Consider the following 15,128-nt stretch of genomic DNA (forward strand, 5'->3'; position numbering starts at 1 on the left):
ACATTTGCTGGGTGCAGTGGTACACACCTGTAATCCCAGTGACTGCAGAGGCTGAGGCAGGAGGATCACGAGTTCAAAACCAGCAAAATCAAGGCACTGAGGAACTCAGTAAGACCCTATCTCTAAATAAAATACAAAATAGGACTGGGGATATGGCTCAGTAGTCAAGTGCTGCTGCGTTCATTCCCTGGTAGTCCCACATGCCCCCAAAAAAAGAGAAAAGAAAAGAAAGTAACATTTGGTTCTGTAGTAAAGTTTAATTATAAATAACAAATAGAGTCAGGAACGATGGTGCATGCAACTTGGGAGGCTGAGATAGGAGGATCACAAGTACTGAAACCAGCCTCAGTAACTTAGTGAGGCCCTAAGCAACACAGTGAGACCCTGTCTCAAAAGTTTTTTAAAAAAGGGCTGAGAATATGGCTCATTAAGTATCCCTGGGTTCAAACTCCAGTACCAAAAAGAGAGAGAGAGAATAAAAAATAAACAGAATTTTCATTTTTTTAAAATTCTTTTAATTTTGAAGACTGGCTTAAAATGTGGTCTTTTATAGTAATTTTGTTTACGTATAAAGAAAAATCAAGGGCTGGGGCTGTAGCTCAGTGGTAGAGTGCTTGCCTCACACATGCGAGGCACTGGGTTTTATTCTCAGCACCACATAAAAATAAATAAAGATTTTGTGTCCATCTACTACTAATAAATACTAAAAAAAAAAAAAAGAAGAAGAAGAAGAAAGAAAAGAATCACATATACATTAACTTTTAACAGATAGCAGAATAATACCATAGCTTCTAACCATCAAATTAATAGAAGAAGTCTAAAAATAAATTTTAAGATATGAAGAGAAATGCCTCTGAAAAGAATGCTTACGTTTCTGGCTTAGAAGGAGTGAGGAATTGTGACACTGCCCTGTCCTTTTTCAAAGAATATAACCAAAAGAGGCATGAGATGTGACATTCTTAGAAAGGCACTTATCAATCCTGATTATTTGCCTCATGGGCCAGTCACCTTGCTTTTGTTCAGCTAACTCATTTTTAGACTATTGCTAGTAAGAAAAGCATTGTGGAACTTCCCTCCTAAAATTTGATTTCTTTACCTGTCTTAATATTCAAGAGGTTTCAAAGAGTTTTGCTTCAGAATCAGGCAGCTATTTTCTGAAAGTGAAATGAGATTTAGGTTATTGTACTATACATGACTATCAGAGACTGAGGATAGAGACAGTCTTGGATGAGATGTGTTAGGTCAGTGATATGGAGCTGCTCTGGGTATTTGCTATTTTCTCTAAAATTGCCTGTGGCATATTTTTAGGTATGGGTGAGAGTAACTGTTCATGGAATAGGAAAGCCCTGCTACACAGAAACACAATGCTGGCAGCTGCAGCAGTTTACAGAGGTAAGGAATTGACCTCTTTTTCCACCTGGTCATATCATGTTGATTTCCTTAACTGTTAAGCACCATCAGACTTCATGTTCTTCCTGTTGTATACACAGATGCAGTAACTCTGTATCTTTTTCCAGACAACCCTTATCTACTTATTGTCAGCCTCTCCATGTTAGGAATTTTTTGTCTGAGGCATTCTGAGAGTCCTACAATTGCCATATTTCACTACATAACCATCTCAGATTTTGTGCCAAATTTTTCTTGGCAAAAAGTGGGGTGTGACCATTATGTGAATCCTTTAAAAAAAAAAAAAAGTGCCAGTATAACTTAAAAATTATTTATTACTAAAACTGTCTTTGGTGCAAGATTAGGATGCACAAAATACTCGAGAGTATACATTATGTGGTGGCAATGATTGTGCAGTGAAATATAGTATCCTAGTACCCATTTCTCTTTGCATGAGGTGACTTTCATTGAGCAATTTTTTCCCCACTTGCATTTTTTCAGACTTTATAACTATTACTTGTCTTTATAGAAATGTACAAAAATGAAGATGGTTCAGTACCTGCCACATACCAGATCTATTACATGATAGGATGGAAATATCATGATTCTCAGGTAACATTATTAAAGGCATTACCTGGTGGGTTCATGTTTCTGTTTATTTTTTCATTGTTTATTAACTTAGGGTGGGTTTTCTTATATGACAAGATTAAGGGAATAAGGACTGTGTACATGTATTTCTAATATCTTTAATCTTTTTCATTATTTACAGGCAAGACCAGCTGAAAGAGGTTCTGCAACTGTTTCATTTGGAGAACTAGGAAAATTAAACAATCTTATGTCTCAGGGGGAAAAGTCACAATAAGCATTCTATTCAATGTTATATATAGTCCAGAATTTTCATCAGAAATCGATTATTTTCACATAGAAAATTATTACATTTTGAAACAAGGAGCAATCTATAAATCATTTACTAGCAGACTTTTCAAGTAATTAGAATAACTTAATACCACATCTATATTTATTAAGCATTGCAGGATCACATTGTTTCTATTTTCATAAGGATGCCAGTATAATGATCTGGGTGTCCTTTTTGCATATTCAACCTAACAGAAAGAAAATGTTTTCCTTGAAAACCCCCAAATATATTCCTATATATAAATGTCTGACTTGATAGGAAAACATTGCTCATGCTGACTTTTTATACCTTGTTCTCCTCTGGTCTTTTGTTATTTCTGTGGGAGGACCATACCCATGGAAATGAGAGGAAGAACATGAGAGGCCCTTTAAAGTTCTAGCCCATGTAGAATGAAAACAGACTTTTGTCATGACTGCTATAAAATACTTAAGCCAAAATTATTTATCAGACTATTTTCTTTGCCTCAAAGAGAAACAGGATTATGTTCCCTCTTAAGACCTGCTGTATAATATTGAACTTTAGCAGAGCATGTATTTTTCTTGAGTCCCTCCTCGCCCTTTTCCCCCTTTTTAAAAGCATGTGAATTCTAATCTTTCTTCATTTTCACCTCCATGGTCTGGGTTGAACCACCATGATTTTATACCCCACCCTACCTTAGGAAAGAAGAAAACATCTTAAAAAGTTATAGAGGCTAAAACACTTATATAAAAGTCTCTTCACAGGGCTGGAGTTGTGGCTCAGTGTAGAACACTCACCTAGCATGCACGAGGCCCTGGGTTCAATCCTCAGTACCACATAAAAAATAAAAAATAAAGGTGTTGTGTCTACCTACAACTAAAAAACAATTTTTTTAAAAAAGTTTGTACATAGTGATTAAATGAGCTGTTATCGTTAGACTCTTCCTTTGTAATTTCAGTCCTTTAGTACTACCATGCTAATTCAAGTTCACTGACCATTGTCATTTAAGGTTCAGAAATATTTGGAAACAGTCAAGCTCCACATCTTACAATTAGTGGGAAGAAGATAGCGATAAAAAGAGGAAACAAGGGGGAAGCTGGGGAATAAACGAGTGAGTGCCAAGTCTATTTTCTCTAGTCAGTGACAAGCTATATTGCTGGTCCCAGTCTTCTCTTCAGCCTTAGGTAATTTATTATACCGTTTACTTCTTTCTTTCAGTCTCTCTCCCACTTGCTTACCCTCTCTCTGCCAATGAAGTGCCAGGCTCTTCATGAGTGTACAAAATTACTAATTTGCACATAGTAGATATTCACATTTTGAATTGAATTAAATTACATGAAAAACATGCTTTTCCAAAGCCTAAATTATAGTTAAAAGCCAAAGTTTTGTAGGAGAAAAATTTGAGGGAAATGAGTGATATTTAGAATTGTCATGTTTTTGATAGCTCATTTTATATATTTATTTTTTAACCCAAAATGAAAGAAAGTACTTAAGAAGTAGAATTTGGGTTTTTTTGTTTTTTTGTATTATTTGTTTTTTTAGCTTAATTTTTGGAATTTGAAGAAAACAACAACAAAAACCCAGGTATTAAAATGAAACTGAAGATTGAAAGATACATACATTCTAGACACTTATGTTTCCAAAAGTACACAAGTTGACATACTTTAATTTTTGTTTTTGAAGAATGCATACAAAACTGTTAAGTCATTATTTCTGAGGAACTAGATTGTCTGTGTCAGTCATTCTGTTTGAATGTTTGTCAGGGCTGTCAGGGGTGGGCAAAACTAGGAGCAACACTTATATCTGTTATAGTTTTATCTTTCTGTAAATTTGGGTTTTTTTGTTCTTTTGTTTTTCACCAGGGATATTAGTTTTGTTTGTTTAATAGCAATAGGGTATATGTGGACCGTGAGGTGCGACTAGGGAGGAATCTACTCTAGGCTGTCTCAAAAGTAAGCTCCATTAGTTTGGAAAAATAAAATAATTAACTAACTGAGGACTCTTATTGTTTAATGTGAGTGGCTCTGATGAAATTATTTTAATGTGAGTGACAGGTAAAATTTTTTTACTTAATAGCTACTTAAAGTATTTGATCAAGCTTTAATTGTTTGGAACTTGAGGAAATCGATTTTTCTGAATAGGGATTTTTTTCCCAAATAATTAAGAGTTCTTCCTTTTAAGCAACAAAATATCTTTTCAAAAACTTTTCTAAAACTTGTTACATTTTTATATGGCATATGGAAAATAAACTTTTCTTAATAACCCCACAATTATTATCATAAACTCAAGTTGTATTTTATTGCTTTTTTCCCAAACTGTCTGGCCCTAATAATAATTTGGTTTGTTTTGTGTGTCTGTTCCATATACTTCTTATTTGCTGTCAGTTGTCAAATCTTAGCAGTTTAAACAATGAACTTAATTGAATCAGTTTTTGCCCCTTCTGATCTGTTTTAAGATTAGATAATTCAGGCTGGGCATGGTCATGCACACCTGTAATCTCAGTGACTCAAGAGCAGCCTGGGCAACTTAGCAAGATGCTTTCTCAAAAAAAAAAAAAAAAAGAAAAGAAAAAGAAAGAAAGAAAGGAAAAGAAAATGGAAATGAATTGGTGGTAGAGCACCCTTGGGTTCAATCCCCAGTGCCACAAAAAGAAGAAAAAAATAGAATTCATGTTGGAATGTTTCTAGGACTTGTGTTTATGGTTTTCACTCTAACTACAGAAGGACTACAGTATATGGTAACTATGATATCTGTTGAATGCTAGGAGGCTTTCTGGATTGTTTCCTGGTTCTTAGCAGCATTCTGGGTTGTTGGCCTAGAGAATTCCAGATGTAGCAATATATATGAAAATTAAATTTGTAAAACAGATTGTTTGCTTTATGGAAAGAATATAGGAATTGCTGAGATAGAAGCTACCCTTATACATCAAGTATGTATTATGATTATAAGAAGTTACAAGTGTGTTATTCATAAAGCATCTGTGAAGTAAGTTTGTTTTTTTTCCAAACCCGTTTAGTACCATTTTTATCCACTAGGTGGAAACAACTACAGTATGGACTGTAATGAAGACTTTGTGTTACAATTTTTATACTGATTTATGTAGGACTAGAATGAAAGTATTTACCATGGATTGGCTTCTGTTTAGGAAAGAAATGAATACGCATGTTTGTAAAAGAGAAAGATATTTGAAACAGTATTATTTTATTCCTTTGTAAATTATTAGTAGCTTCTCTTGCCTAAAAAATGTTTCGAACTCTTGAGGGGCCAAGGAAGAATTTTCTTCTTGTTGTTAATGAAGTTTAGTTTCAGGAAACCCATCATAAGTGAAGCTGAACTTCCATAAATTGGTATATTTTTAATTCTCTTCTTAGATACTTTATAGATAAATCTTGGTAGTTTAAAAAAACATTAATTTGAAAATAAGGGGCCCTGGACCCTGGTAAGTTTATTAACAAATGAGAAAATAATGCTTTGCTATCTCTGGTGTTTAAAAATCTATCCACAAATCTTTTGATGTGCTTCTCTTTTGAAAAAGAAAAAGTGGGGCTTTGTTCCTGTCCCTTTGAGTTTAGGAATCTAGTGACTCTCTTCTAGTGACTAGATTATGGAAGTAAGAATGCATCACTTTCAAGACTCAGTAATAAAAGGCATTGCTTCCTCCTTGCTCTCTCTTGGATCATTCACTCTGAGAAAAGTTGGCTGCCATATTGTAGGTCAGTCAAGCAGCTTTGTGGAGAGATCCAAAGAGTAAGAAGCAGAGGCCTCCTGCCAAAAGCCATGTGTGGGAGCCATCTTGGAAACAGATCCTCCAGTTGGAGGGAAAATTCAGATGATTGTGATCAGAATTGATGTTTTGACCTCAGCCTCATGAAAAGACCCTGAGCCTGAACCACCCAAGCAGAACCAGAACTATACAAGGGGAGCCAGAACCACCCCAGCAAACCTGTCCCCAAATTTCTTACCCAAGAAACTGAGATAATTAGTGTGTGTAAGTGTGTGTGTGTGTGTGTGTGTTAAGCTATTATATTTTAAAGTAATTTGTAACAGCGTTGGATGACTAATATACTCTCTGGGAAAAGTTGGGTATTGAGGGTCAGCTCTTGTTACTTTAAGTATAAAATACCCCACTTATTTAAAATTAAGTAAAATTAATATAAACTGCCTTACTACATTTGTTCTCAAAGAACACAGGCCTGAGATATTCTTGCCTGGAGGTTTGATTCCAGTGGTATCTTGAAATAGAACTAACCTGATCAGTGTATGGGTAGTAGACCTCGAAGTCATTTGCTAGGACGTTTAGGATCAATTCTCTTGAAGTATGATTGGAGCAATTTCTAAAATAAAAGCAAAGAAAATTTGGAAACATTCTGATCTTAAGAATACAATGAACTACACAGCTAAATATGGATTCCTTAGTCTGTTTTCCTTTTCCCTCAGCTGTTGAGTTGCTGACAGCTCGTTACCAGGATGATCTGTTGACACTGCACACTTATCAGGCTCTCAAACAAGCACAGTGCTACGGAAATAGTACAGACTTTTTAAAAGCCAGACTTAATCCTGTCTTCATTGCTAAAATCAGACAAAGGTTAACTGCCTGTCCTTTCAAAGTGGTCGGTCTGTCTCCAGACTGCACATACAGGAATCCCGTATGTTCAGTATGCCCATTGCATACTGGAGGATTTGTCAACTTTTGCTACAAAAGACTGAAAATAGAAGAAGGGCAGGGTGCCTGGGGGTTGGGTAGCCTGGGTGCAGTCGTGGCCCTGCTTAATAAAATTCAGATCTCTCTGACCCATCTCTAAACTTCATCTCTCAGAACTTAGTATTTTCATCTATAAAATTACACTTTTGGTACTCAATCCAAGAGAAGGCTGCCAACCTTCTTCCAAGTTCTTGTGTGACTTTTTCAAACAAAACTTTTACCTTCCTCTCCTTGGTTGACAATTCACAACTTCAGTTAGCTCTTGTCACTGAAGTGGGAAAAGGGTTGTGAGCCATTGGACAAGATGATCTGAGAGGAGCTTTCAACCTGACCCTAAGACCTGAGTCCCAAGACAAAGTAGGCACCATTGTCTTCCCATCGTTACAATTTCTCAGACTCCCTGTTGACTTGAGGCCTTCCTTTTCCCTTTGAAGTTAACTTTGATTTCATCCAAACACAAGGTTTAAGAAAGGAGTAGTGTGATTTACCTTGAGTTCTCTAATTTTAAAAGTGGGCCAGAATGCATTTTTATTTTAATTTTCTGAGCCACAAAGAAGGGCTCCAGATTCTTACATATCCAGCTTGGATGGTACATTTTCTATGGAAGGTAACATTTTCTCATAGTCACCAAGCAGTAAGTGGGGCCAGATGGAAGTTAAATCACTGAGGTCATGACCTTGAAAGGAATATTAAGACTCCAGCCTCTTCCTTTTTCTTTTTGTTTGATGACCCCCATAAGTTAAATAGCTTTGTCTGCCATTCACTCCCTGCCATGTGGTGTTACCTTGCCACAGGCCCAAAGGCAATGTGACCATAGACTGAAATATTTGAAACCATGAGCTAAAATGAACCTTTCCTCCTTATAAGTTGATTCTCTCAGGTATTTTGTCACAGCTACAAAACTAACACACCACCATACCAGCAGCATATTAGAATCATTGAGATGATTGCATCCACTGTCTCTAACACTTATTCCTGTCCCTAAATCTTTGTCACTGCATAACTGCCCATCCTCCAAATTCTGGTTCCCTTGCATTGTAAGCTCAATTATCTTTCAAATCCAGCTCAAGTTAATTTCACTTGTCCCAGGCCATCTTGAACTTTTGTTTGTTCTATCTCATTCAGCACTTTATACATTGTTTCCTATCCATGAATTCTGCTGCTTTAGCTAAAGCTCGTTGAGCATTGACTCTGCTATAACCAGGATTCCTTAGCCACAGAAAAAACCCAGGTGGAGTCATTTGTGATCCCTGTGAGTGCAGCAAATGGGACACTGGCAGGAGAGGCTTTAGTAGCACATTCAACTGCAAATTCTAAGAATCAGTCACTCATTTAGAAATCTGAGTAACAAGTTGGACATAGACAATATGTCCCAGAAATACAATTGCTGGGCCTGGGAAATGTGGCAGGGCCTGGTCCTAGAGAACCATGATGTGAGGTCAAAGCAGGGCTGACTGGGCATGATACTATGGCACGGGGGCTAATTCCCAAATCCAGACAAGGTGTGTAACTATCATTAGATACTAGAGCAGCCTGAGTTCTGAAATCGTACCTCCCCATCAAATCCCGTTTCTACTACTAAGTAACCTATCGTTAGTTTTTCAACTGCTCTGAAATGGGAATCTTTCTTAGAAGCAGTGTACAACACTTGACAGAAAATAAGCTCAGTCATTATTTCTCAGGTCTAGAAAACCAACTAATTGAATGCTTTATATGTCTGATGTAATAAATTATAAAATGTTAATAGATGTCAAAAAGAAGATGGGTGTTGGAACATGGGAGAAAGTTTCCAGAGGTAAATATGGTTGGCAAAACTGAATTAAGTGGGTCTCTTTTTTGTAAAACTTGTAAGAACATAAATTTCCCAAAGAAACCTATTTTTTATGGCATCTTCCAGACTTAAATGACCCAGTAACCCTTTTATCAAGGAGCATTTTGGGATGTGAGGGCGATCTGGCTGCGACATCTGTCACCCGATTGATCGCCAGGGTTGATTCGGCTGATCTGGCTGGCTAGGCGGGTGTCCCCTTCCTCCCTCACGGCTCCATGTGCGTCCCTCCCGAAGCTGCGCGCTCGGTCGAAGAGGACGACCTTCCCGGATAGAGGAGGACCGTTCTTCGGTCAAGGGTATACGAGTAGCTGCGCTCCCCTGCTAGAACCTCCAAACAAGCTCTCAAGGAGCATTTTGTAAGACCTTGAATCTGTTTGGGGAATTATTAGCCTAACACAATGCTAGGAATTGTAGAAACTTATTAAATTGTTTGAATAGTTCTGGAAAACTTGACAATCAGTTATCAGAATCTGTTTACCTGCAGAATTGTTTCTGAACTTTTTGAAGGCAGTCCGCACAGTGTTTTTAAGTCCTGGGACCTTATATATGTTACTTGACCCAGTTTCCTCTTCTGAAAGAGGGATGATGGTATAATATTCTCCCAGAAAGGGAGAATGAGTTAATAATATCACTTGGTTAGAACATAATAAGCATGATAATGTTGGCTATTATTCTAAATAGAATGAATTTTAGAATAGCATTCAAGAGTAAATTATTGACTGCTGTTATGCTAGTTTATCATTTGTACTACATAAAATTGTCTCTTGCTCACACTGAATGACTGCTTAAAGTTACTGTCCCTTTATAAAAAAAAAAAAAAAAAAAAAAAAAAGAATAAATCCACAGCCTCACAGCTATTTTGCTTCTATGGCAAAATCCAAATAGAACTCAAATATAAGAAATGTGATGCTCTATTAGGTGAAGATTGAACTTTTCTTATTTTAGAGGCACTTTATCTTCACCTAGACATTATTTTCTGATTAATGAAATACAAGTTAGAATGACTCATTTTACACAAGCACCCCACAAAAATAGGAAATAATTGCTTTTGTATCAAAACATAGGTACAAAATACCAGATGAAATTCACTGGGTGGCAAAGGAAAAAAAAAAAAAAAAAAACTAAGATTTCAAATAAGACAGCTTGAAAAATAGTTCTATTCTTGCCACACGTGGGAAGATTTTAAAACGTGTTTTGTTGTAGACCTTAATTTCTCTCCTGAGAGGCTAGACTTCAATTTTAAATTTTTTAAGTTGTAAGACAATAGAGCAGTCTTGGTTTGCAGTTGAAGAAACTAAATCCCATGGAGAGGGACTGATTTGCCTGCTATCAACGAACTTGTTGTAGACAGAACTGGAATGTAGGTGTTCCAACAGGCTTGCCCAGCAACTCTGGCAGCCTTGGCATTACTGATGCAACCCCAGCAGAGCTACAGGCCCAACGTGCTACTGCCCTGCCCAGGAGGTAAGTGGAGAAAGGTGTGGCAAGTGAATAGTATAGAGGTCCCTAGGGGAGCTGTCCATTCCAAAGGCTTTTAGGGTTGAGTACTTCACAGATTTGCCCCTCATTTTGCATTTGTTTAGAGCTCATTTCTGTGTTGCAGGTTGCAATGGACCTCAACCTGGCTTGCATGTTGAGAGGGGTGGATCTTTCTGGTTCTTGTTCCCAGAGATTCTGGTTAACTTTGGAATCAGGGGTTTAAAAAGCTATACACCCTGCTCCAGAACAAGAGTCTTCTGAGGAAAGAAAACTTCTATGTAGATCACAAATAGACCCTGTAATAGTTGGGAATCTTGAAGGATGTCTGTTGTTACTGTGTTGTATGTAAAAACACCATGTGGCTAGGGTTGTATAGGTCAGTGGTGGAGCACTTGCCTTACATGTGTGAGGCACTGAGTTTGATCCTCAGCATCACATAAAAATTTAAAAATAAAGGTGTTGTGTCCATCTACAACTAAATATATATATTTAAAAAAAAAAACACGTTTCATGTACTTCCTGATGAGGTTGTATTAGGAAGAGTGTTTCAGGCTCGGTTGGCAGTAAAGAAAGGTGGGTACATACAAGTCTTCATCATTCAGTACCTGCTATAATTTGAGTCTTGAATGTCTTCCAGAGACCCAAGAAGGCCTGGTCCCCTGCCTGTGGTGATACTGGGAGATGGAGTCTAGTAAGAGGAAGTTAGGTCATAGGAGGTATGGCCTTGAAAGGAGTTATGGGACTCTGGCTCTTCCTGTCTCTTTTTTGTTTCCTGGTGGCCATGAGAAAAGCAGCTTCCTCTGATACTTGTTCCTCCTGTGATGTACTGCCTCATCATAGGCTTAAAGGAAATAGGGCCAACCAGCTATCAACAAATTTCTTAAACCATGGTTGAATATCTCCTTTTTATAAGTTGATTATCTCAGGTATTTTGTTATAGTAACAGAAAGCTAAGAATACTTATTGAGCACCTACTATATATACCAGGCCCTGGACACCTAAAGATGTGAAGGAATTTCTGCCTTCACAGAGCCCAGAGCCCTGCTGACTAGAGATCATGGTAAAGCTGATGTGCATTTTTTTTTATATAATCAACAGTATTTTGATTGAGGCACCTATGTGGAAGACACTATGTAAGGTAGTACATGGCAAACCTCAGATAAATAAAACAAGATCCCTGTCTTCATTCATTGTATAGGTCAGCATAAAATTTCAACTATAGTTAAGGTAGAATATGAGAAATGGCAGAAAAAGTCTGACAAATCACCTTGGAAGTTCAGAGGAGAGAGAGTATTGTTCAGTGGGTGTATGATGGAGGGGTGGTATCAGGGAAAGCTTTGTACTTTCTTTGTACATTTCTGTGCAATCCACTGAACACTGCTATACCTCAGGCATTGTGCCAGGTACTAGGGCATAATGAAGAAGGAACCCCAGCCATAAAGGGTCCTCCTGTCAAATGTAGTAAAACAACAAATACACAGTATTTCTTTAATTCTAAGTGACTTTGATTGTGAGTTGTATCCTGATATTGTAGATGCCAAAATTTGGGGGGAAATGTATTTTAGAATTAATGAAATAAAGAGTAATAGTTCAGGTAATAATTTATTTGTTATTCAATGTCCTAAGAGCATGCATGTATCAAATTTTAATTAATAAAAGGCAATTATATGCAGTGAAAAGTAGCTGGCACTACGTAGGCTCTTGGAAAATATGGTGAATAAATAAGAAAATGAATGAATCCTAATGCTCTGTCCTCTACCCTTAGACCATCTGGAGCAGTTCTTTATGTAAGAACTTTGATCCTTACAAATGGTAACTTCAAAACCTTAGTGTTGTCAAGGAAGCCATCTGAGATGGATACCTCTGTGAAGGACTCATTTTGTATTTCTAACAAGTCCAAAAGAAGCAGGATTTTAAAAGATATGTATGTGTAGTGGGGGTAGAAGAGAGAAGACACAAAGGTTCTTGTGTTGAAAGTTTGGTCCCAGCTGATGACACTCTTGGGAGACGGTGGAACTTTTAGGAGGTAGGGCCTAGTGGGAGGAAATTATTGGGGATGTGCCCTTGAATGGGATACTGAGACCCTATCCCCTTCCTGTCTCACTCTGCTTCCTGGCCACCATGAGATGCGCAGCTTTGTTCCACAACGAAAACGATGTCTGCCTTGTTACAGGCCTTGAACATTGGAGCCAACCAACCATGGACTGAAACTCTGAAACTGAGACAGAATAAATCTTTTCACTTTATAAGTTGTTTATTTCAGGTATTTTGATGCAAAACTACTGTCAAAAACTGCTGAACATTCAGAACTTGTGAACAAATGAAGAGCAAGTGAATGAATGTCTGACCATGCCCTTACTATACTCATTATAATTATTAGATCTTTATTGTTATTGCTGTTTTCCTTAATTTCATTTGATTGTTTTCCTGTGGAAAGACAGTAGCTAACTTTGACATTTGATTAAGAACCAAGGGCTGGGGGGATAGCTCAGTCGGTAGCGTGCTTGCCTTGCAAGCACAAGGCACTGGGTTTGATCCCCAGCACCACCAAAAAAAAAAAAACAAGAATCAAGATCATATATACATACTAGTTGTATTATTTTGAGTCTTGCATAGTACTTCACTAAGGCTCAATTACCTGTTTGTAAAATGAACATGAAAATAGTATCTCCCTTAAAAAACTTCTGTGAGGATGAGTAATATAATGCATAGTACGAATCACCATGTCTATAAATAGTAGCAAAAATAAATGTTGTTTTACATTGATTATTTAGATGTTCAAATACTTTGTGCCATTTTTCTATGTTGTAGTTTATTTTAAATAGTATAGACCTTAACTCTAACACACTTATAGACATTTTCCCTCATTTCTGTTATTTTGTATATAGTGGCTTTCTTAAGTTACCATAATTGTATTTCATTCTTCTTTTATCTGTATAGCTTTTTCTTTGTGATAACTTTCATTGCTTTTATGCTTAAAAATTATTTCCCCATTTTTGTTATCAAATGTAATGTTTAGGTTGTTTTTATTTTTCTTCATTGCTTTTTTCTTTTTCTTCTTCTTGGTACTGCATATTGAACCCAGGGGTCACTCTACCACTAAGCTGCTTCCCCACCCCTCTTTACTTTTTATTTTTTTTATTTTTTTTAATCTTTCCTTTTTTTGTTTGTTTATTTATTTTTAACGTTTACATAGGGTAATGATGTTTATTTTTTTTCCCTTCCCCTCCACCCCTCCCACCCCTCTTTTCCCTCTATACAGTCCTTCTTTCCTTCATTCTTACCACTCTCCTTAGCCTAACACTAAACCTAACCCTAAACCTAATGCTAACCCCTCCCAACCCCCATTATATGTCCTCATCCGCTTATCAGCGAGATCATTCGTCCTTTAGTTTTTTGAGATTGGCTTATCTCACTTAGCATGATATTCTCCAATTTCGTCCATTTGCCTACAAATGTCATAATTTTATCATTCTTCATTGCGGAGTAAAATTCCATTGTATAAATATGCCACAGTTTCTTTATCCATTCATCAACTGAAGGGCATCTAGGTTGGTTCCACAATCTGGCTATGGTGAATTGAGCAGCAATGAACATTGATGTGGCTGTATCTCTGTAGTATGCTGATTTTAAGTCCTTTGGGTATAGGCCAAGGAGTGGGATAGCTGGGTCAAATGGTGTTTCCATTCCAAGCTTTCTGAGGAATCTCCACACTGCTTTCCAGAGTGGCTGCACTAATTTGCAACGCCACCAGCAATGTATGAGTGTTCCTTTTTCCCCACATCCTCTCCAACACCTATTGTTGCTTGTGTTCTTGATAATCGCCATTCTAATTGGGGTGAGATGAAATCTTAGGGTAGTTTTGATTTGCATTTCCCTTATTACTAGAGATGTTGAACATTTTTCATATATCTGTTGATTACTTGTACATCTTCTTCTGTGAAGTGTCTGTTCATTTCCTTAGCCCATTTGTTGATTGGATTATTTGTATTCTTCGTGTAGAGTTTTTTGAGTTCTTTATAGATTCTGGAAATTAGCGCTCTATCTGAGGTATGGTGGCAAAAATATTCTCCCACTCTGTAGGCTCTCTCTTCACATTTCTCTTCAAGTTTCCTTTGCTGAGAGAAAGCTTTTTAGTTTGAATCTATCCCAGTTGTTGATTCTTGCTTTTATTTCTTGTGCTATGGGAGTCCTGTAAGGAAGTCTGATCCTAAGCCAACAAGTTGAAGATTTGGACCTACTTTTTCTTCTATAAGATGCAGGGTCTCTGGTCTGATTCCGAGGTCCTTGATCCATTTTGAGTTGAGTTTTGTGTAGGGTGAGAGATAGGGGTTTAATTTCATTCTGTTGCATATGGTTTTCCAGTTTTCCCAGCACCATTTGTTGAAGAGGCTATCTTTTCTCCATTGCATATTTTTGGCCCCTTTGTCTAGTATGAGAAAATTGTATTTATTTGGGTTTGTGTCCATGTCCTCTATTCTGTACCATTGATCTACCTGTCTATTTTGGTACCAATACCATGCCGTTTTTGTTACTATTGCTTTGTAGTAGAGTTGAAGATCTGGTATTGCAATACCCCCTGCTTCGCTCTTGCTACTGAGGATTGCTTTAGCTATTCTAGGTTTTTTATTCTTCCAGATGAATTTCATAATTGCTTGCTCTATTTCTGCAAGGTACATCATTGGGATTTTAATTGGAATTGCATTGAATCTGTATAGCACTTTAGGTAGTATAGCCATTTTGACAATATTAATTCTGCCTATCCAGGAACATGGGAGATCTTTCCATCTTCTAAGGTTTTCTTTAATTTCTTTCTTTAGTGTTCTGTAGTTCTCATTGTAGAGGTCTTTCACCTC

At 37.1% G+C, this 15,128-nt stretch overlaps 1 protein-coding gene across 3 annotated transcripts in view; it reads left to right on the forward strand.

Moving 5' to 3' along the window:
- Ndufaf5 (NADH:ubiquinone oxidoreductase complex assembly factor 5) overlaps positions 1 to 5,927 on the forward strand; it is a 33,560-nt gene extending 27,633 nt beyond the window's left edge. Inside the window, exons 9-11 of one of the 3 annotated variants that reach the window (XM_047538617.1) lie at positions 1,309 to 1,392; positions 1,916 to 1,998; positions 2,156 to 5,926. In XM_047538617.1, coding sequence (XP_047394573.1) covers positions 1,309 to 1,392; positions 1,916 to 1,998; positions 2,156 to 2,248 — 260 coding nt within the window. In that variant the 3' untranslated portion in view covers positions 2,249 to 5,926. Of the gene's footprint in view, positions 1 to 1,308; positions 1,393 to 1,915; positions 1,999 to 2,155 lie in introns of those variants that run through there. The other 2 variants (XM_047538619.1, XR_007106968.1) reach the window with 2 other exon arrangements.
- The last annotated feature ends 9,201 nt before the right edge of the window (positions 5,928 to 15,128 follow it).

This window comes from Sciurus carolinensis, chromosome 2, assembly GCF_902686445.1.
Source record: "Sciurus carolinensis chromosome 2, mSciCar1.2, whole genome shotgun sequence".
Classification (NCBI taxonomy): domain Eukaryota; kingdom Metazoa; phylum Chordata; class Mammalia; order Rodentia; family Sciuridae; genus Sciurus; species Sciurus carolinensis.